The 23,687-nt window shown below is 40.2% G+C and overlaps 2 protein-coding genes across 9 annotated transcripts in view; one reads left to right on the top strand and one right to left on the bottom strand.

Annotated features, from left to right (window-relative positions):
- Positions 1-7,125: 7,125 nt before the first annotated feature.
- LOC132115290 (rhodopsin) lies at positions 7,126-8,707 on the top strand. Its single transcript, XM_059523665.1, has one exon. The coding sequence runs from the start codon at positions 7,237-7,239 to the stop codon at positions 8,299-8,301; it is 1,065 nt and encodes a 354-aa protein (XP_059379648.1). The 5' UTR covers positions 7,126-7,236; the 3' UTR covers positions 8,302-8,707.
- Positions 8,708-18,987: 10,280 nt separating this feature from the next.
- LOC132115292 (membrane-associated guanylate kinase, WW and PDZ domain-containing protein 1-like) overlaps positions 18,988-23,687 on the bottom strand; it is a 219,212-nt gene continuing 214,512 nt past the window's right edge. For 5 of the 8 annotated variants that reach the window (XM_059523668.1, XM_059523667.1, XM_059523669.1 and 2 more), the window contains exon 23: positions 18,988-20,433. In XM_059523668.1, coding sequence (XP_059379651.1) covers positions 19,403-20,433 — 1,031 coding nt within the window. In that variant the 3' untranslated portion in view covers positions 18,988-19,402. The remainder of the gene's footprint in view (positions 20,434-23,687) is intronic. The other 3 variants (XM_059523673.1, XM_059523671.1, XM_059523672.1) reach the window with 1 other exon arrangement.

Genomic DNA, 23,687 nt, shown 5'->3' on the forward strand with positions numbered 1-23,687 from the left:
ATATGGTCATACTTCCTGGTTCTAGTAAGAACTCTTGCTGCTGCATTTTGGACTAGCTGTAGTTTGTTTACTAAGCGTGCACAACAACCACCCAATAAAGCATTACAATAATCTAACCTTGAGGTCATAAATGCATGGATTAACATTTCTGCATTTGACAATGAGAGCATAGGCCGTAATTTAGATATATTTTTGAGATGGAAAAATGCAGTTTTACAAATGCTAGAAACGTGGCTTTCTAAGGAAAGATTGCGATCAAGTAGCACACACTTAATCATTTGAAATAGTAAAAACAATATGTTCAAACTTTTGAGTCCTTTCTTTAATAACTACATAACACAATACTTGTACTTTTACTTTCAGTACTTGAGTAGTAAATTTTCAAATAGACTACTTGCAATACTTAAGTACAAACAATGTTGCAAAATGTATGTTAGGATGTTGTTTGTTTACTTCAGTTCAGCATTTAACACTGTCATTCCCTCCAAGCTGACCACAAAACTTGGAGACCTGGACATTAACACCTCCCTCTGCAACTGGATTAAGGACTTTCTGACCAACAGGCCTCAGCATGTTAGGTCAGGCCACACCAACTCCACCACCATCACACTTAACACCGGCATACCACAGGGCTGTGTGCTGAGCCCATTCCTTTACTCCCTATACACCCACGACTGCAAGCCTGTGCATGGATCCAACTCCATCTTTATGCTTGCAGACGACACCACGGTGATTGGCCTCATCAGTGACAATGATGAGGCTGCCTACAGGGAAGAGGTACAGCACCTGGCCACATGGTGCACTGACAATAATCTGCTCCTCAACACCAATAAGAAAAGGAGCTCATTGTGGACTTCAGGAAGAAGAAAGGAAGCACGCATGATCCCACCCACATTAACGGGATGGTTGTTGAACGTGTCTCCAGCTTCAAGTTCCTGGGAACTACCATCTCGGAGGACCTGTCCTGGACCACAAACACCTCCAGCCTGGTCAAGAAGGCTCACCAGCACCTCTTCTTCCTCAGGACACTGAAGAAGAACCAACTGTCTTCAGCCATAGTGGTGAAATTTTACCGGTGTGCGATCGAGAGCATCCTGACCAGTTGCATCACAGTCTGGTATGGGAACTGCTCAGTGGCTGACCGCAAAACACTGCAGAGGGTTGGGAAAACTGTTAGGATGCCCAATGCATTACAGGGACACCACTTCCTGCTATTGAGGACATCCAGAGGAAACGCTGTCTACGTTGAGCTCGCAGCATTTTCAAGGACTCCTCTCGCCCTGACCACAGACTGTTTAACCTCCTGCCCTCCGGGAGGCGGTTCAGGAGCCTCCGGACAAGGACCACAAGATTCAGGAAGAATCTGAATCTTCTTGCTGAACTCTGCCCTCTTACATCTGTACAGTATGTTTATAGTACACCTATCTGTATATCATGCTAATAGTATTTAAAATCTTTAAACTATGTCCATAATACTTATCTGTATGGTTATTGTACATATTTTAGACTTTGTATATTCTGTACTTACTGCTTATTGCACTTCTGGTTAGATGCTAACTGCATTTTGTTTCATTGTACTTTACATATGCAGTGACAAAGTTGAATCTAATCTAAACTATTATTGTATCTTTGCTTTAAGATCTTCCTCTTTTTATCCTTGCTATCAAAATTATCTGCTTTTTTTCCTCAAACAATTATATACACTCTGTGAGCCTAAAATGCATCATACTATTGGTACCATATTTTGGGATTGGATTTAATCATGCCATTCATAAAATATGCAAATGAGGTGTCACTTTGACAAAGAAACACTTTCCTGCTGAAACCATATGCCTTATTACTGGTCAGTCCAACCATAAGGGGTGTTACCGGGAAACTAGATAAAACCTCTTCCACACCAAAAAAGTGGGTTTCTCTTAACTTGCGGTTCACCGGAGACACCCATCACCTTGGACACCTCGCGACTCCCTTTCCGGGGGAGTCCGATCTTCTGGCAGTTTTCAGCAACTTTGTTGATTCACTTTGATGAAATAATGAAGGTTTCACTCCTAACAGGATTCAACAGGAATCTAAGCATTATACATGCACCGGGACACTTTACTCATCAACTACAGAACCAATGCAAGTAACCGCTTGTTAACTATTTAGATACGCTTCTATGCTTTGACCCCTTTTAATTAATGATGATGAGATTCTTTGATGGTTCTTAACAGGTTGAGATTTAATTTATAAGTAAATACTGCCATGACCCTCCAGTCTCTTGAGCGTGATCACTCGCTCGCTCTCTCTCTGCAGTGTGTGCTCTCTGTCTCTCTATATCTCTCTTTCACTCTCTCTCTCTATCCATGCCTTCCTTGCATTGGCATCTATGTTTAATGGGTCTCATTCATGAAACATTCGTAAATATACAAGTAAATATTTGAGTGATTTGTGCGTAAATATGCCTTCCCGAAAACTCTTCTCCTGATTCACAAATACTTTGTAAACGTCAGATGTGATAGTGAAATGTGTGTGTTAATGAATTCCAATCAGTCATAAATGGGACGCGCGTGCACGCTCATTCTCAATTACCATAAATCCCGCCCATTAAATCTGACTGACAACTATATATGGATTTCAACATGTCTTCTCAAAAGCGAATGAAAAAGAAAAATTTCTCAGCTGCAGAAATTGAAGTTTTATTATCAGAAGTTCATTCAAAACGCCACATTTTATTTTCAAGCGTACATAGTGGCATATCAGATCCTAAAAAAAAGGAAGCTTGGCAGGATATTACAGATGCTGTTAATGGAGTTTCATCTGTTATTCGAACAGTCCCAGAAGTGAAAAGAAAATGGTTCGACATGAAGCTTGACTGCAAAAAACTAATTACTTCGAAAAAATCGTATTCAAACTGGAGGAGGACCACCATCATCATCAAGCATATCTACATGCGATGAACGCATCATTAGCGTTAATGGCGAAACTTCTCTGTCGGGTATAATTCCCGATGGTGACAGTGATGAAACCCCTTTGCAGGAAAGCACTTCAGCACAATCAAATGGTAAGGCTTCAGAATTTTTTTGGGGCCAGCTGACATGGTAAAATAAAAAATATAATTTTAGAGGAAATACACAAAGCAGTTTACATTTGAGCAGATTTTACTTTTTTGTAAAGACAGACAAATGCCAACTGTGTCCGCCTGTGAGACCACTGAAGCAGCAACCGGATCCGTTCATCTTACGGCTCCTGAACCAGTATATCCAGCAGCATCCTGCAGTGTTGCCTGTGCACAGAAGACGGCGTTAAGTCAGGAAGTGCTGGATAAGCAAGACAAAATTTGTCAAGCTGTGCTGGCAATAAATGACACATTAAAAGAAATAAATGTAAGCCTACGAGAAATATGTGATGCTATTAAACATAAGAAGCAAAGTTTACTGAAACTATTTTGTGCACTTGCTTTTTAATGCATACATACTCTTAGAAACGTAGAATTAGTACCTGTCGCTTTGCAATTGCAGCACGAGGTATGTCTGTGTCGGATAGGCAACCTTGGAGGCACCATACCATGATCATGTCTAATTATATCCTCTGGGTCTGGCAGACCATGTTCCATGGCAATGTTGTGTAGAACATAGCAGGCCACTATTATTTTGCAAACCTTTTCTGGTCTGTATAACAGTGTACCACCTGATGTGTCCAAACACCGCCAGCGCCCCTTTAAGATATTTTAGAGATTTTGTGTGTGCTTCATTGTATTCCATCTCCTGTCGGCTTTGGGGATTTATCAATGGGGTCATAAGTGAAAGTGAAAAAGTGAAAGTGAAAGTGAAGTGACATTCAGCCAAGTATGGTTACCCATACTCAGAATTTGTGCTCTGCATTTAACCCATCCGAAATGCACACACACAGAGCAGTGAACACACACACACATACTGTGAGCACACACCCGGAGCAGTGGGCAGCCATTTATGCTGCGGCGCCCGGGGAGCAGTTGGGGGTTCGATGCCTTGCTCAAGGGCACCTAAGTCGTGGTATTGAAGGTGGAGAGAGAACTGTACATGCACTCCCCCAACCCACAATTCCTGCCGGCCCGGGACTCGAACTCACAACCTTTCGATTGGGAGTCCAACTCTCTAACCATTAGGCCACGACTTCCCCCACGACTTCCCCATAAGCCATGGTGTCAGGGGATAACCATTGTCACCCACCCAATGTATGGGAGGGGAGGGAAAGTGTCAAATATTTGTCAAATGTTGTGAATAAATAAAATTGTACATACCAATTAGCCATCTGTCTGTTACTGCACCACTGTCCAAACGTCTAGCAACTGAGCTGCTCCGAAGAATGAAACTATCATGAGTACCACCCGGCCAGCGGGCCACTACATTAAGTAGAGCACATTTAGCATCACAAATTAGTTGCGCATTGATGGAATGATAGTTTTTCCTATTCAGAAATGGAAATGCAACATGTGATGGTGCCTTGATGCGAATGTGTGTGCAATCAATTGCTCCTATTAAGTTTGGCAGGTTTGCAATAGCAAAGAATCTTTGCTTCACCTCCACGATCCAACTTTTCCTTATGATTACAATTCTGATACCTCCCTAGGGAGAAGGGGCCCCCTACTTTTTTTGCAATAGAGAAAGGCCCTTTCTGAATGTCTGACCAGTTTCTCATCTGTACAATCTGGCCACGTAGGCATATTCCTTTCTATACTTAACCTATGGGATTATAATGGAATAATAACTAGCAACTAAAATGGCTGGATTCACATTGATTATACTTGATTAATTAAAATCTTCTTAATAAAAAAATCTTCCACACCCTGCGGACGAAAAACCATTTTTATTGTCCATTAATGCTACAATGCTACAAGTAATTCCTGAAGATGAATGTAGTTAATAATAACCCGTTATGATTAATTATGTACATCTCATTTTGAGCGTATTTGTTACATATGTTACATCACAATATGGAAATATTATGGAATATTTGGATTTGTGCTGAATGAGAGAAGAAGGATACATGAGCAGAAAGCTCCATTTCACAAACAGTTGGGTGTACAAGCCTTTAAAGCAGGGATACTGAAATCTGGCTTGCAAGATCCACTTTCCAGCAGAGGTTAGCTCCAACCCTGATCAAACTCACCATGATCCTGAATTGATCAAAATTGATTTAATGACTCTGAAGGCATTGATCAGCATTCTCAGGTGTGTTTGGTTACGGTTAGAGCTAAACTCTGCAGGTGGATCTCCCAAGTGGATCTTGGGAGGCAGATTTCAGAATCCCTGCTTTAAAGTATACTCTTTTGTCAGCCTGTGATAGACGCATTCAGAGTCAGCACATGAACACTGAATTGCCTGTATTCGTTGTAAGGCCTCATGCACCGAGCTGAGATGCTCGTACTGTAATAGTTCAGTAAGAATACATGTATCGTTCCACCCTTACTATCTTGCTATAATTAAAGCACTTGTTTGCTATATTAAAATTAAGATAAGTGTATCAAGGTGGTACTGAGTTTCCTGTTTTGCTGTTATCTCTCTCTTTTCTCTTTCTTTCTCTATCTCTCTCTCTCTCTGTCATTTTGCTATGGTTAGTGAAGTATTTATTTTCTGCAGTTCTTTTTTTGCTTGCTACGAATGAGAGTAATTCTGCTTTGTGATCTGATCTTACTGAGCAAATGTTACTCTAAACGTCAGTAATGTGATTTATTTTAAAATATTAACATTTTTAATTTCTTCAAATAAAAGCAGCAGATAAGTTATTATTATTACTCTGATGTGTTGATCACAGCTTCATCCACATAGAGGAGCAGTGCCGAAAGCACAACCCACGTAAAAAATAACTCTGCAAATCACTTGTAATTTTAGATCCCCAACATCCCCGCAACCCCTACACAGAACAAGCAGGTTGGAAAAAAGATGGAGGGGTGGATCGAGCCAACCTGAAAACATTAGGTTACACCAACAACAAAAGTATATTTTAAGAATTAGATCATATGGGAATAATAATAAAAAAATGTATTATTGATTTTACACTTGTGCATCAGCATTAAAAAATAGATAAGAACAACATATATAAGCCTTTTACAATTATCAAATAAATCACTGACTATCTACTGTCCACAGTGATTGGGCTGAATTCAATTTGAAAATGAGTTACAAAAAGATTTGGTTCCGTTGCATAATTTTGTCTGTACATTAATGCTTTACTTTTAATGGTAATAGTTTCAATGTAAAATCTGAAACGTTGGCTGTTTCGAGTAAATCTATACTGAGCTCACAAAAAGCAGCCCTACTAACATTACTGACAAAACTTTTCTGTTCATTCAGTGTATTTTTGCCTAATTCAGATTGTGTAAATATTTAGTGTTAAAATAGTTGTAAATTACTGAACAGAATGCGGACTAAGACTATACTGACCAATTACAGCCTATTTTTCTCCTGCAGCCCATGCAGTGTGGATTGTAGACAGACTCGCAAGCAGCTAATGTGCTTAAGGCTCCTTGTTGTAGAGTAACTCTCCTGTAATCTGTAAATCCTCTTCATAAAACCCAACTGTGTGAAATATGCTGAGCCTTGAGCATGTCAACCCAGGCATTTCATAGTGCCAAGGGTAGCCTTAGACCACCTGACACTACAAGATCTAGAATATAGAAGATTGGAAATTAAAAATTACTGATGAATGAGTTTTGTGTTCTTGAATTAATTGTTTGATTAAATTTAATGATTACTAAGGACAGTAGATAAACAGACGTGCAGCTTTCTGGTTCCTTTAGATCAGCTGTTTGAAAATGGCACTAAAATCCTCTAGGTTTTGAGTGCACTTCCCAGAAAACACACACAAACTATCTAGACATGTATACTTTAAATGTATCAAGACCTATGCATTCCACTCTGTACTGACATTGACATGTTGCAATCCAATATGGAAGTGTGCCATTGTGTCCCAAAGGAAGGTTTTCATTTTTTATTTTTCACTGCTTACCTGCTGGTCAGGTACAACCTTAATAGCTTGATAAATTGCCAGATATGCAGTGCAATGATGGCTGAGATTATTTTATTAGCTGTGGCCTAAATAGACTCGTGCTGACAGCCTGGAAACATCAGTTAATCCCAAGAGAGTCTCTATAAAGCGGGGTGCACGCTCGCCCCGTCAAGTTGTAGCACAGTCCTGCCTCGTTTCTCCACAGTCCTGCCGAGCCATCCAAACACTACCACAGAAAGGGGCTGAGCACAACATCCAACCGCAACAATGAACGGTACAGAGGGAGATATGTTCTACGTGCCTATGTCCAATGCCACCGGCGTTGTTAGGAGCCCGTACGACTATCCCCAGTACTACCTGGTGGCGCCATGGGCATACGCCTGCCTGGCCGCGTACATGTTCTTCCTGATTATCACTGGCTTCCCCGTCAACTTCCTCACTCTGTACGTCACCATTGAGCACAAGAAGCTGCGTACACCTCTCAACTACATTCTGCTGAACCTTGCCATTTCCGACCTTTTCATGGTGTTCGGTGGCTTCACCACGACGATGTACACCTCATTGCATGGGTACTTCGTTTTTGGACGAGTCGGCTGCAACCTCGAAGGTTTCTTCGCGACCCTGGGTGGTGAAATGGGCCTTTGGTCCCTGGTGGTGCTTGCCTTCGAGAGGTGGATGGTTGTCTGTAAGCCCGTGAGCAACTTCCGCTTCGGAGAGAACCACGCCATCATGGGTGTTGTCTTCACCTGGTTCATGGCCTGCACCTGTGCCGTGCCTCCCCTGGTCGGCTGGTCCCGTTACATCCCCGAGGGCATGCAGTGCTCATGCGGAGTCGACTATTACACTCGTGCCCCAGGCTACAACAATGAGTCCTTCGTCATCTACATGTTTATCGTCCACTTCATTATTCCACTCATCGTCATATTCTTCTGCTACGGCCGTCTCGTTTGCACCGTCAAAGAAGCCGCTGCCCAGCAGCAGGAATCCGAGACCACCCAGAGGGCCGAGCGCGAGGTCACCCGCATGGTCGTCATCATGGTCATCGGCTTCTTGATTTGCTGGATCCCCTATGCCAGTGTGGCGTGGTATATTTTCACCCACCAGGGAAGCGAATTTGGACCTGTCTTCATGACACTGCCAGCCTTCTTTGCCAAGACTGCTGCTGTCTACAACCCCTGCATCTACATCTGCATGAACAAGCAGTTCCGTCACTGCATGATCACCACCCTGTGCTGTGGCAAGAACCCCTTCGAGGAGGAAGAGGGCGCCTCCACTACTGCATCCAAGACCGAGGCTTCATCTGTGTCTTCCAGCTCCGTGTCCCCTGCGTAAACACTTGTCTGTGACACACGATAAGCAGTGACATGCACTGGGATTTGATGGCAACCGACGACACAGAGACCACAAAGTGTTCAGCCCAGGGAAATGAGCGACCACTACCACTTGCAGAAAAAAAGTCTGTCAGTTTTCCTTTTTTGTATTTTTACAAAACCCAATTGGTTCAACCAAAAGACAGTTTTGAGAGAGGACAGACTATGTCCCAGTTTCAGTACATCCAGCGAGTCCAGCATAACGGTGCATAAGAATCTTTTTGTTTTTTGATTTTTCTTCCTAAAATGCAGCAAAAGGAAAATTATCTTAACTCTCTTACTGTTGGACTCCTTATACTGGCTTTGTTGTGATTGTAGAGGCATGTATTCAAGGCAATGTAACAATAAAAAGCACTTTGCAAATGAAATTGCTGTTTATGTTTTAATTGAGCTGTGATGTTAATGAAATGTCGAATAAGTATTTTAAATGAATTAAAACTGATTTCTGATGAGAACTTTAATGTGGTGTTTATATTCCCACCGCTAATGTCTTTGGTAAAGGCTGAGTGCTTTTTAATCTATTCATTTGAATCATAATCAAGACAATATGGCAGAGTTATAGAATTGAAAAAGTACATACATTCCTTCAACAGTTCACAGCACCATAATTATGGATATTATAACAGGCTCAATATGTTATTCAATTCAACTATACATTCAGGGAAATCCTCACTGTCACCTTGGATTAAAAGCTTTGTGAAGGATGATTTGACAGATATCTATGGATGAATTAGGTAGGATCAGAACTGACGTGTTAATCCTGCTCTAGATCAGAGTGGTGAAAATAGATTATCATTATGGATTGTTTGCTTTTCACTGGTGTCTATGTAAAAAGGGATACAAACACACAGCCTCACAAAACATTTGGAAACACTTTTGAACATGAGGTAGTTGCTTATTAACATGCATATTACTAGCATATTGACTGTTTATTAGTACTTATCAAGCACATATTAATGCATGACCATGTTTTATATCCCTTAACCTTACCACATACCTAAACTTAACTATTGCAAGCAACTACCTTACTATTAACAAGTGGCAAATTAGGAGTTTACTGAGGGAAAAATCTTTAAGTTGGTAATAGTGACTCCTTAATGTTTCCAGATCTGACAATACATTTGTTGACATTAAAACATATTATGGTATACGCATATTTATGTTTTTGGTGTGCAGTTGAACAAAATTTTTTTTATTAGAATTAATTACATTACAGATAATTTCACAGAGAAATTGCCTGGACAATATTATTGGCACATTCTAGATGCCCTGTTCCTGAAGATCTACCTTCCTGCAGTGTTTAGTTCCAACCTGATCAAACACACCTGTCTGTAATTATCAAATGCATCTTCAGGTCCTAATTATTTGGTACAGTTGTTTTTGTTCAGGTTTGGAGCTGAACTCTGCAGGAAGATAGATCTCCAGGAACAGGGTTGGGCAGCCCTATTCTAGAAGTAATGTAGTTATAGATAAATGAGCATTGTCAAAAGAAAGAAAACCAAAGAAGGTCTGAGAAGCTCAGTGTGGAAGTGTGAAAAAGCTTAAGTCTTCAAATAAATAATTAAGCCATGTCTAAAGTGAAGGCAGTACATTCCAAAATCCCTCTTAAACAAATCAGACCAAATGATTTTTTTTTGTTAAACCACACCATCTCCATGTTTACAGAAATCTAAAGCTGCTGTCCAAGCCCTGCAGTCAGAATTAGAATTACATTTATTGCCAAGTACTGTATGTATACATGTATGAGGAATTTTTCTTGGTAAATTGGTGCATGACAAAGATAAAAGAAAAACAATAATAAATACAAGAACAATGAGATGAGCAATTTCTAAGAGAAGACTAGTAAAAGCTATACAATGAGAGCAGAGTGAGAAAAAAAAATCTGAAAGAGAAAAATATGAAATACAAAATAAACATGAACATTAGCTCTACATTTGTGCAGGATATGTATATAAAGTGGCGGAGTGCAAATGTTCACAACTGAAACTTGAAATATACATTTCTGAACATTGTGCAAAATGTGCAGCGAGAAGCCAGTGCAAAGCTTACCGTCTGGGATGTGAGAATATGAGAATATAGCAGCCGGAGTTGTGTGTGTTAATGTAAAACATGTGAAACAACACGTGTGTGTGTGTGTATAGTTTAAAAATATATATAAACAAATAAGTCAAGTGTAAAGTCCATGGGCGTGAGTAAGATGCCCTGATGGGCCATGGGTATTGGTACAGTTGCAGGTAGAAAGAAACTGTTTTTGTGGCATGAGTCCTGGTTCTGATAGACCACAGTTTTTTGCCAGATGGGAGTGCTTCAAAAAGTTTGTGTCCAGGGTGAGAAGTGTCAGCCACAATCTCAACCGCCCTCTTCAGGGTTCTGGAAGTGTACAGGTCATGAAGAGATGGAAGGTTGCATCCGATTTCCTTCTCAGCAGAGCAAATGACTCATTGCAGTCGGCCTTTGTGCTTGGCAGTGGCAGCAGCATACCAGATGGTGATGGAGATGGTGTGAAAGGACCAGAAAGGTCAATCTCCCACCTATAGGCAGACTCATCCCCATCAGAGATGAACCCAATGGGGTTGGTGCCAGTACTACTTCAGTAGTTTGACAGACTCATGACTGGAGATGCAGCTGTTGGTGTACAGGGAGAAGAGGAGAGGAGAAAGAACACAGCCTTGAGGCGAGCCAGTACTGATGGTTCTGGGGTCAGAAACATGTTTTCCCATCCTCACATGCTGATTCCTGTCAGACAGGAAGTATATGATCCACCTACAGGTGGAATCAGCCAAATTCAGCTGGCAAAGTTTGTCCTGTAGCAGAGCTTGTATGATTGCATTGAACGCAGAGCTGAAGTCCACAAACACGATCCTGGCATAAGCTCCTGAGGAGTCAAGTCAAGTCAAGTCAAGTGACCTTTATTTATATAGCGCTCGAAACAAAATACATTGCGTCAAAGCAACTGAACAACTTTCATTAGGAAAACAGTGTGTCAATAATTAAAGGCAGTTCAACATTGAATTCAGTGATTCATTGAATTCGAAACTCCATCGGTGACAGAATGGAGAAAAAAACCTTGGGAGGTGCAGGTGGTCCAGGAGAGGGTCTGTTTTGGATTTGAGGTGGGACAACACAAGACGCAAGAATAACTACATTACTAGAGATGTCAGGGCGACAGGTCTGTAGTCAACCCAAACATGGATAGGGGGTTGCTTTGCTGTCTTTGGGTGAAATTAGGCAAATACAGGTGTTCTGAAGCAAAATGTTGGACCCAGTTTTGGAAAGTGAGGCCTTCATCAGACAGCATGGGTCTTACAGCAGGACAATGATCCTAAACGAGTCCAGTGTCCTAAAGCAGTCTAGATCTATCTATAAATCTCGTGGAAAAAAAGCAGTTATGAGAAATAACTTGAGAAATGAGAAAGGTGTGCATCTAATGGCTGGCTTTTAATGAAGGAACCAAAAATTCAAGAAAAGCAGTAATACAAGAATCAAAGACTACCATGTTTTAAGAAACAAAAAAGAACTAGCACCCATGGCTATTCAACTTATTTTGCAATACAGAAGTATTTATTGTATCTGTTTCTGTAAAAGTGAGAGACTTCTGATTCATTCGCTGTTATGTGTAAATAACTAGAAGACTAAAGAATTGCAGTAAATGGTAAAACTATAGTAATATAACTTTTTTTCAATATCAAGCATTATATATCATTGATTCATTTTCATTCACTTTATTTATAGAGCACTTTACAACTAACCCTGCAGACCAAAGGTATAATTAGGTAAACAGGAACTGGGAACACTTCCCATAACACCAGATGTACTTACTACTTCATTAGAAGAATGGCATCTATGCTAATATAAGTCTGTTTTTTCTCTTATTCCGAGGACACCGTAGCCACCAAGACCACAGGAAACAGATGATTCTTCTGCACAATCTGACTTTGCTGTAGCCTGGAATTGAACTGCTGGTTGACAAAATGATTGTACAGATACTATTTAAACTGAACTGAGATGATGACATCACTGAATTCAATGAAGTCTGCCTCTAACTGTCATTTTGCACTTGGTACTTTGGTCCTTCTAAACTGACTACAGAAAGGAGGTATATATATAGATTGAACAGAGTTTTACCCACAAATTGAAATTGTCTTTAAGACAAAGGAAATTGTGTTTGACTATTGACAGGGTAAAAATGCTGTTATGCCATTAACTATTAATGGCCAGGTCATTGAAAATGTTGAGAGTTTAAGTTTCTTAGAACTACAATATCTGCTTCGCTCAGTTGGCATGATAAATTACGAGGCATTATTAAGAAATCTCATCAAAGATAGATCTCAGCTCAAAAATGTGAGTTTCTAAAGCTGGTATGTTCAGGTTAGGCCCTGTCCCAAATGGCACCCTAAACCCTTGCGGCCTTCCTCTGAGTCCACACGTTCGTGACATAATGCTGCTTTGACTGTTGGGTAGAAGTCTTAACGAAAAATAGAGCATCAACAAGTGTTGACATTTCCCAACATCACATCGTTAATGACTTTATGAACTACTTTACTTCTAATATCGAAACTATTAGAGATGAAATTGTAACCATGCAGACATCAGCTATAGTAACGCATCAGACAGTGCACTATAGACCCCCTGAGGAACAGTTCCACTCATTCTCTACCATAGGAGAGGAAGATTTGTATTTTATTTATTTATTTATTTGATAGGGACAATGCTCATTGATCAACAGACAAATTACTTGCTGTAAACAAGCCAGAGTTAACTACAAGTGCTAGTTTCCATCTGTTGTCCCTAGCCAGATCTTAACAGACACCCTAAAAATACAAAAGTCAAAAAAATACACTATAAATTTTATAAATACAATAGCAATGTAATAAATACAGCAGGAATTTTAAAACAATATAAACATACCCTCAAACAGACAATATATTGCTCACCTTACCTAGCCCTCAACTTAATTACAGTATAAGTGAATACAATATCAATAAAAAAGGGAATGAAGAGAGAAGAAAAAAGTATGTTCATGGACTTAAATATTTTGTGTATGGTTACAATTATAATTGTCCCTAAGCCAAACTTTAAGCTGTTTTTTAAAAGAGGAGAGACTATTACACTCCCTTAACTCATTGGGCAGACTATTCCAAAAAATCGTAGCTCTGACAGAAAAGGCTGTGTTTCCAATCCTACTTTGTCTATTGAACTATGCAGTCCCCTCTGGTGGTTGCTCTGGTTACTCTAGTGACCTTGTCTTTCTGTTTTATAAACTGGCACAGTGGTGGGGGAGCAAGCCAACAGAGAACCTTAAAGACAAGACAGGCATCAGCAAAGTGTCTATAGTTTTCAAAGCTAAACATGTTGTGTTTTTTGATTATGTGACAATGTTGGTAACTATTACCCTTACGGTCCAATGTCTTTAATGCTTGTTTATAAAGAGACTCAAATGGTTGCAATATTGTTTTATTGGCTTGCGACCAGCTGGTTAAACAGTAAGAAAAATTTGAAAAGATCATTGCATGCAAGAAGAGCTTTGTGGCCTTCATTGATAGGTATGGTCTTATGTGCTTAAAATTTGCCAGATCGAATTTGATGATATTGACAACCTTTTTTATATGATTTTTAAATGAGTATTGTGAGTCTAGGATAATTCCCAGATATTTAAAGTCAGATACCACTCTAACCTTCTCTTGATTAACAATTACCTCAGGGTCATAAGTCACAGTAGTTTGTTTTGTAAAATACATACTGTTTTACTTATGTTCAGGTGTAAGCATGAATTAGTTAGCCATATGGGTACCTTACTCATGGTCAGTTGGTGTGCAGCTTGTTGTTTATTTTTAGCATGCACATAGAGGACTGTGTCATCTGCATATATTTGTAAAGATGGGCAAATGGTGGGCAGGTCATTTATATACAGACTGAACAGAAGGGGGCCCAGTATAGATCCTTGAGGCACACCTATTTTACAATTTAGATATGCAGATTGAGTATTGTTAATGCGTGTACGTTGTTTTCTGTCAGTTAAATATGATTTAATCCATTTAATTGTATTCCCACAAAAATTATAATACAATCATTTTGACAAAAGAACGTCATGATCAATGGTGTCAAATGCTTTTTTGTAAATCTAAAAATATTGCACCCACCACGCCTCCTTTATCTAAATTCATTTTGATATTCTCAATAAAAAAACAGTTGGCTGTTTCTGTGGAGTGATTACTTCGGAAGCCAAACTGCATTGGATGCAGTGTTTTATGACCTTTAGTAAGATGAGTAGTCAGTTGTTTCGCCACCCATTTCTCTGCTACCTTGGATATTACAGGTAGTATACTGATAGGCCTATAGTTCTCCACCAGAGTTTTATCACCGGCCTTGAAAATGGGGGTTACCACAGCTGTTTTCCAGGAGCTTGGGAAAATACATTGTTTAATTGACAAATTGATTAAATGTGTAAGAGGTTTAATTAAAGACTTTATAAGTTTTAAAAAAATACAGAATTAAGACCAAAGGCATCTTTTGCATGTTATGAACCTAGGTGCGCTATTTGATAGCAATCTTTCCTTAGAAAGCCACGTTTCTAGCATTTGTACAACTGCATTTTTCCATTGCAAAAAATATATCTAAAAATCTCAAAACTCTGGCAATTTGATAATACCTAGAATATAAAAATCAACTGAATGCAACAGATCCTTTTCCTATTTAGCGCCTAAACTGGAATAACCTACCTAAAATTGTTCGGGAGGCAGACACATTCTTCCAGTTTAAATCTAGATTACAGACCTATCTCTTTAACCTTGCTTACACATAACACACTAATGTGCTTCTAATATCTAAATCCGTTAAAGGATTTGTAGGCTGCATTAATTAGGTAAACCAGAACCGGGAACACTTCCCATAACACCCAATGTACTTGCTACATTGTTAGAAGAATGGCACCTACGTTAATAATAAGCCCCTTTCACACTGCATGTTGGACCTGGAAAATTGCCGTAACATTGCCTTCTGTGTAAAAGGAAACACATCCCGGGATTGATTCTGGGTTCAGTCCCGGAACGAGCTCTGTGTGAACAAAAGCCAGAACTAATGCCGTTAAGGGTGTGTCGTAGCGATGACGCACGTTATCACGTGACTCTTTGTGTTTTGAAGGAAGATTAACGTTCACGATATGTGCAAAAATTTCCAAACTGTAATGAAGCAGAGATCAGTTACTTCCTCACTTTCCGCACTGAAGCTGAGATCATATGCCAGCTTAAGTTAAAGTTAACGTACCTAGCGTTTTCGACTTATATTAGACGTATATTAGACGTCACATCCTGATGTCACATGTCTTTATAGGACTTCACGGGTTGTGTGTGAATGCACGCACATATTCCGGGTAATCACTGGCAGTGTGAAAGTGCAAAATCTAGCAACCCTCTTTTGTATGCTTCCGATCTCCTCCGCGAGACTCGATACCGCTGAGTGTCACTCATTTCCCAATCACTCCACCGGCCTCGCTCTGTTCCCACGGCTCTCGGACCAGCCCCACTCTCACATACCCCCATTGCCCATCACAGACCGAGGGGACCGCTCATGGTGGCTGCGGGAACCTGGGGGTAGGACAGACAGAGGAGGCGAGAGAAAAGGAAATGGAAGGATGAGGAGCGACAGAGCTGAGAGAGGGGAGAGAGGAGAAATAAAATAAAAAATTCTGGTTCTCAGACACACTGCTGCTCGGCCCTTCACCAGCTGTGTGAACTCCTCTGCGGTGCACTGGACAGCCCTAGGTAGATGGCACGACACTCCTCCACCGCCCGGTGGATGGCGACGGCTCCTCCGGTTTTGGGCAGCTGTTAGTAGTCCCCTGTTCCCTGCTCCTCTGCATTCTATGGGATGGCAGCAGGCTCCAGCCCCCTGGCACCGATTCCTCCCATCCCTCACGGACGGCAGCCGCCCCTCCACATCACGGTCAGCTGGCAGCAAGTTCATCCGTCCCCGGCAACTCACTCCAGCCCACCGCCTCGAGCGTCCACGGTGCCAGACTGCTAAGGCCTGCTCAATGGCACCGCGGATTCACCCCAGCGGCGAGGGATCTTTGGCAGTGCTTCCCTCCTTCCTCCCGGGTTTCGGCACCAGTGTAATGGTAAAAACTCCATAATCACACACAACAAACAAAACCAAACACAAAAGAAATCCAGGCCTGGTCCTCTCTCGTCCTTCACTGTCGTCGCTCCTCTTTTGTATCCTTCCGATCTCCTCCTTGGGACTCAAGACCGGTGAGTGGAGCAGGTGTCGCTCATTTCCCACGGGTCTCGGCCCCGCCCCACTCGTCACACTCACTTTGCTGCAGTCTGGAATTTAACTGCTGGTTTCGTCTGGACAGAGGAGATCTGACCATCCAAGCCCCCCGACTGAGTCGGGCTTTTCCCAAGATTTTTTCTCCATTCTGTCACCAATTCAGTTTTAGTTCCTTGCCGCTGTCGCCTCTGGCTTGCTTAGTTGGGTACAATTCATTTACAGCGATATTGTTGACTTGATTGCAAATGATTGCACAGATACTGTTTAAACTGAACTCAGCTCAATGATGACAACACTGAATTCAATGATAAACTGCCTTTAACTGTCATTTTACATTATTGACACAGTTTTCCCAATTAATGCTGTTCAATTGCTTTGACACAATCCTTTTTGTTTAAAGCGCTATATAAATAAAGGTGACTTGACTTGACTGCTTCAAATATTATAGGCTGAGATTTGTCCACCATTGATGACATTTATGTCTCACATTTGCAGAAAAAGGCTTAACAGTTTTTAGAGATTCCACACATCTGGCCAGACATTTTTTTATTCCTCTACCCTCAGGCAGATGACTTAGAGCAACTAAAACCAAGTCTGCACACTTTTTGAATAGTACCTATAGTAGCATAGCCCATGTTTTAAACTCTTCTGGCACTTCATATTCATTCTTTTGTAATGGTTGGATTGATTTATGCATGTATGAATGTTTGTTATTACCTTAGTGTTTAAGTTGTGTTTGAGCTCACTGAGAAATTTCAGACAACTATGTTGTTGTTTGGGAATTAATAAATGTACAGTGTAATTCCATACCAACACAATGAACAAAGATTTGTAAATTCATATGTAAAACTTTATTTGATAATAAAAATAACATTCACAGACTTCTTTTTGATAGCTACAAATACATTGTGATCCATCCAAACAAGAAGAAAAAAAGCTTTACTGTGTAAGTCCACGTCTCCTTGAAGTTAGGCTGTTATGTATAATTTCATGAGTCAAATGAAGCTATGGGTAATGCAGAATTTATATATATATATATATATATATATATATATATATATATATATATATATATATATATATATATGTGTGTGTGTGTGTGTGTGTGCATAGTTTCATTAAAAAAAGAAAAGAAAAACATTAGACCATACACATGTAGTGCTTTTATTGACAAAGAAAAAAGCATTTAAAATCCTTTTCAGAGACCACAGACAGTATACAAGATCTCTAGAAAAAAAGCAGGCTATCCATCACAGATATTCAACCCACTTCCTTGAAAAAAACTCAGTTTCTCATCCTTCCTGGAGAGAGGGAAAAAATAAAACTTTACATGTGCCTGATTCTGACCCAGGCAGCAGCATAGTGCAGGGCCAACACTATGCTGCTGTCTGGGGAGTACACACATTACCCATATTCCTCATGAGCAGAGTAGAAACATATTCACATTTTCTTCTAGTTGGACAGCATTTTTTTTGTACAGAGAAAAGGCAAAAGTATCCTTACCTACACAGGTTTGAAGTACAAACAGTAATACAATTTGTACAAAAGACAGCAGCTGATACGTTAATTTTGATACAGTACTATACAGATGACACTGAAGGAATTCCCTGTTTTCGTTCTTGGTTGCGAGATTATGGTCCTGTCGAAATTCACGAAACAGCTGTGTTCCCATACAAATTCTTATTGCATGTACAGATCACTGAAGTTAAGTGGCTCTTGAGAGCAGGATGGAAAATGAGTGGTGGCTCAGTTTGGCAGATTGTGCCAGGTGCAGTTTTTATGTAGTCTTTTGGATCGGAACTGGCAACCTGAATCTTCCGTGCTGTAACTACATTCAGCTCATTCATGTGTGCTGTGTCCATGTGTCACATTTAATTTTTTTTAACACATTTTGTAACACAAGCTTGTTAAGGGATTCCATTTGTTCAGAGCATTTCAATTGCCTTTGGTACTTTACTTTATAGAGGTAAATGTGGCTGCATAACGATTCAATGTAACGATTCAAAATATTTCAGACTTTTGCTTAAAAATTACTGCTAATTAGAAGGGCCACTAAGAAATGCAAGGACTAACATTTTTTTACATTTTATATATCCATTGTTTGTTTTTCTTAGTTGAATGTACCAGCTGTGTTCCTGTAGCTCATCCAGTCAGTGGTTTGATTCCCAAGGAACACACTGACATACTGATCATATGTAAATTCATAAAAAACTTGCTTTAAGCTTATGTTGGGTCAAGTTCTCTCAACTGTGCATATGTGCCTTTAGTCTAATTTAAGGTGATTACTGAGAAAAAAATTGTGCCACAAGATAATTTTTCCACTTTAATTTTTTTCCTCTCTTTTTTTTGTTTTGCTAATGGGTGGCTCATGCCTTAGTCCAGTGCAGCGTTGGAACAAGAAAAAAGTCAGATATTATATACAACAGACCAAGACTGAATTATGCTTTTTCATCTGGACATCCCATCAAGTTACATTTCAATTTTTTTTTAAATAAATATACAGCTTAAATTTATATTAATCAATTTAACAGTAGCATCATAGTCTGACTTCAGGTTTTGCCACACATCTATTAAAATGAACAAACAAAGAAACAAACAAACGTTAAATGCTTGTGCTCTGGTTCAGTAAATCTCAATTTGGAGAAAAGAGGACACGCAAAATAAAGACACATCTGGAAAAATGTCTGTGTCTTTTAACAAAACATGGATCGCAACATATAAAAACAAACAGACAGATGAAAACTAGAAAAAGAAGCATTGTTCCACTGTGGTGAAACTCAGTCCTGTGGAGCTCAGATGCTGAGGTCTGCGTGGTTCTCCTTGTAAAGCCGTCTCTTGCTCGGAGAGCTCTGGACAAGGCCAAGGTCCACATTGCTCCCGTTGGCACTGCTGGCTTTCAGTGCATTGTAATAATCCCTAAGCTGTGGAGCAGCACTCCCTTCCAAGTAACTTCCATCACTGCTGCTGTCTGATGTCCTGCGGGAGCGTCTTTCTGAGGCTCTGAAGTATTCCTGTCTCTCAGCTTGACTGAATGGAGAGCTGTTGAGCAGAACATTCCTGTTCTTTAGGCCACGTTCAGATGTGCAAGCAAGAGCATGGGTCGTGGGTTTGTGGGATCGCTCAGGGGTGAATGGGAAGTAGCCCTCTTTGCTGTAGTTCTGATGGGGAGTTTGGGGCTCTTTTTGGGGCCAGAAATGCCTTTCTGGAGTGGAGATCTGGCACAGCAGGTCCTGGGTAGAAGCTTGATAGCACTGTTCAGGGGACTGATCTTTATACGAGTGTGTCGTTCGCCGGTCCACAGACTTGGCCCTACGGCGGTCTGGAGAGGTGTTGCGCTTCCGGGTGGAGGAGCGATCCAAGGACCCGCTATGCTCCCGAGACCCAGCGCTACTCTGCTTCTCTATGGATGATTTGTGGCCTCGCCTCAGTAGATCCTGGTTGGAGGTTTTCCTCCCAAATCCGCCATCTTTCCTCAATGTTTTGAAGAGCTTGGCAATGCCGCTCTCTGACTCAGACTTCTTGACCTTGCGGTGGGAGTTGTTTTCGCTTCTGTCAGGGGACGGCGAGGGGCTGTGATGGTTGTTCCAGGAAGGCTGGTGTGGAACGCTGGAATACAGTCCTGTTCTGTTGTCCCTCTCTTGTTCCCTTGCCTGATCATGCTGCCTTTCTTTCAGTTGCTGCTGCTTGGGCTGGGATGGTGTGTAATGCTCTGATGTATAGCTGGACTTGTACGGATGATGAAAGGGGCCGCTGACCAGCAAGGTCCTCACTTCCGAATAATTTTGTGGCCCGGGTGAGGGAGGGTAGCTGTCATTTGGGCTGTCTGGAAATAAATGAAGAAAGGCATTAGGTTAGTTCGCTAAAAACACTTGGCTATCAACAGTTGAAATGTCACACAGAACTTTAACAAACAGACAGCACTACATGTGGTGAAGCATAAAAGCAACAATTTCATACATAACCATCTGTACAAGCAGTCAAGGATTTGGACACACCCACTCTTTTATTTAATGAAAAAACTACACAAATAGATGAGTGGAAATTATGTAATGACCAAGAAAATGCAAAACAAATATAAACTCCCTTATATTCATTTAGGTTTCTGCAAAATAATGTACCCAGCTTTTCCCCTAGATTAACTCTCTGAAAAACTATTATATGGTTCATCTGACCAGGCAGCTGTGGATGCAAGTCACTTTTACAGACTTTTAAATTAAATGTTCCCTCCTGGTGGAATGACCTCCCCAACTCAATCTGAGCAGCTGAGTCCTTAGCCATCTTCAAGAATCGGCTTAAAACCCATCTTTTCCATCTTTATTTGACCCTTGATCTTTAGCACTCACTATTCCAATTCTATTCTTTAAAAAAATCTAACTACCTTTCTAATCTTTTTGTATTCTATTTTCATTTATTATGCAATTATGTGTGTATAGATATATATATATATATATATATATATATATATATATATATATACACATACACACACACACACACACAAACACACACACACACATACATACATATACACACACACACACACATATATATATATATATATATATATATATATATATATATATATATATACAGTACAGACCAAAAAGTTTGGAAACATTACTATTTTAATGTTTTTGAAAGAAGTTTCTTCTGCTCATCTAGCCTGCATTTATTTGATCAAAAATACAGAAAAAAATATTGTGAAATATTATTACAACTTAAAATAATAGGTTTCTATTTGAAATATACTTAAAAAAAAAATTGTATTTCTGTGATGCAAAGCTGAATTTTCAGCATCATTCCTCCAGCCTTCAGTGTCACATGTAACATCAGTCGATCACATGATCATTTAGAAATCATTCGAATATTCTGATTTACATTCAGATTCACATGTTCTGAAAAAATATTAAGCAGCAGAACTGTTTCCAACTTTGATAATGAATCATCATATTAGAATGATTTCTAAAGGATCATGTGATAATGATCCTAAAAATTCAGCTTTGCATCACAGAAATAAATGATAATTAAACAATTATTTTAAATTGTAATAATATATCACAATATTAATTTTTTTTTCTGTATTTTTGATCAAATAAATGCAGGCTTGATGAGCAGAAGAAACTTCTTTCAAAAACATTAAAAATAGTAATGTTTCCAAACTTTTGTTGGTCTGTACTGTATGTATATATAAATATAAAAGAAAAGTGTTAGAGGTAATATATATATATATATATATATATATATATATATATATATATATATATATATATATATATATATATATATATACAGTACAGACCAAATGTTTGGACACACCTTCTTATTCAAAGAGTTTTCTTTATTTTCATGACTATGAAAATTGTAGAGTCACACTGAAGGGATCAAGGGCTATTTGACCAAGAAGGAGAGTGATGGGGTGCTGCACCAGATGACCTGGCCTCCACAGTCACCGGACCTGAACCCAATCGAGATGGTTTAGGGGTGAGCTGGACCGCAGACAGAAGGCAAAAGGGCCAACAAGTGCTAAGCATCTCTCGGGGAACTCCTTCAAGACTGTTGAAGACCATTTCAGGTGACTACCTCTTGAAGCTCATCAAGAGAATGCCAAGAGTGTGCAAAGCAGTAATCAAAGCAAAAGGTGGCTACTTTGAAGAACCTACAATATGACATATCATATTCACATATTATACATTTCACACTTTTTTGTTATGTATATAATTCCATATATAATTCCACATGTGTTAATTCATAGTTTTGATGCCTTCAGTGTGAATCTACAATTTTCATAGTCATGAGAATAAAGAAAACTCTTTGAATGAGAAGGTTTGTCCAAACTTTTGGTCTGTACCATATATATATATATATATATATATATATATATATATATATATATATATATATTACCTCTTACACTTTTCTTTTTCTATTCTATCTGTTTTCTCTTTATTTATTATATTATTTAAAAGCCCTTTCTACGTGTCCTGTGTTAAGCTAACTGAGACTTGTTATAGCACTTACATATCACTGCACTTTTTTTGCTTGCTTCCACTGTCCTCATTTGTAAGTCGCTTTGGATAAAAGAGTCTGCTAAATGAATAAATGTAAATGTAAATGTAAGAATGTCGGAAATGTAAGAAATGTAAAGTCTTAGATTGCCCAAATCAATCTCCAGATTTAAATCCGATTGAACATTAATTTCACGAGCTGAAGAGGAGACTAAAGACTGAAACTATCCAAAACAAGCAACAGTTGGAATTGGCTGTGTTAATGTCACGGTTGATCCTCAACACCGGACGTGCTGTCCAAGCGCTGGTGACACTGGTGTCTGAGCTCACCCAGCAGATCCAACAGCTGACCACTCCTGCTGCGCCACCTGCACCGGAAAACTACTCTGGTGAGCTCAACTACTACAGAACTTTTTTGACCAAGTGTTCCATGCATTTCTCCCTGCAGCCTCACATCTTTGAGACCGGGGAGTCCAAGTTCGTTCTGACTCTGCTCTCTCTGGAGAACAGTGGTGTGGGGAACCAATGCTGCGCCTCGTTCCACTCCCTCTCCAAGGAGATGAAGAGAGTCTTCGACCAGGCCATGTCTGGCAAGGAGGCTGCCCAAGAGCTCGTGGACCTCAAGCAGGGGAATAACTCCGTGGCAGACTATTCCATCCAGTTCCACACCTTGGCGGCCGCATGCAAGTGGAACGAGGAGGCGCAGTGGGATATGTTCCTGCATGGGTTGGCCGACCGTGTTCAAAAGGAGATCTACCTTCTCGAGTTGCCAACCAGCCTCAATGGGCTCATCGACTTGGCACTCTGTGTGGATACTCGTATCGATCGACTGGGGGCGCATGCCTGTCCCACACGTCTCCCCGGCACCTCTGAGAGTGGCAACTCGAGCAGGGAGAACACGGCCGGTCCCGTCGTCGATCACGAACCCATGCAGGTGGGTAGAGCTCGACTGACCCAGGAGGAGAGAGAGAGGCAGAGGTCCCGAGGACTCTGCATGTATTGCGGTGGCTCTGGACATCTTCTACTCTCCTGCCCAACAACACTCACACCTGTCACACCATTCTGGACTCAG

This window comes from Carassius carassius, chromosome 34 (genome assembly GCF_963082965.1).
Source record: "Carassius carassius chromosome 34, fCarCar2.1, whole genome shotgun sequence".
In the NCBI taxonomy this organism is placed as follows: domain Eukaryota; kingdom Metazoa; phylum Chordata; class Actinopteri; order Cypriniformes; family Cyprinidae; genus Carassius; species Carassius carassius.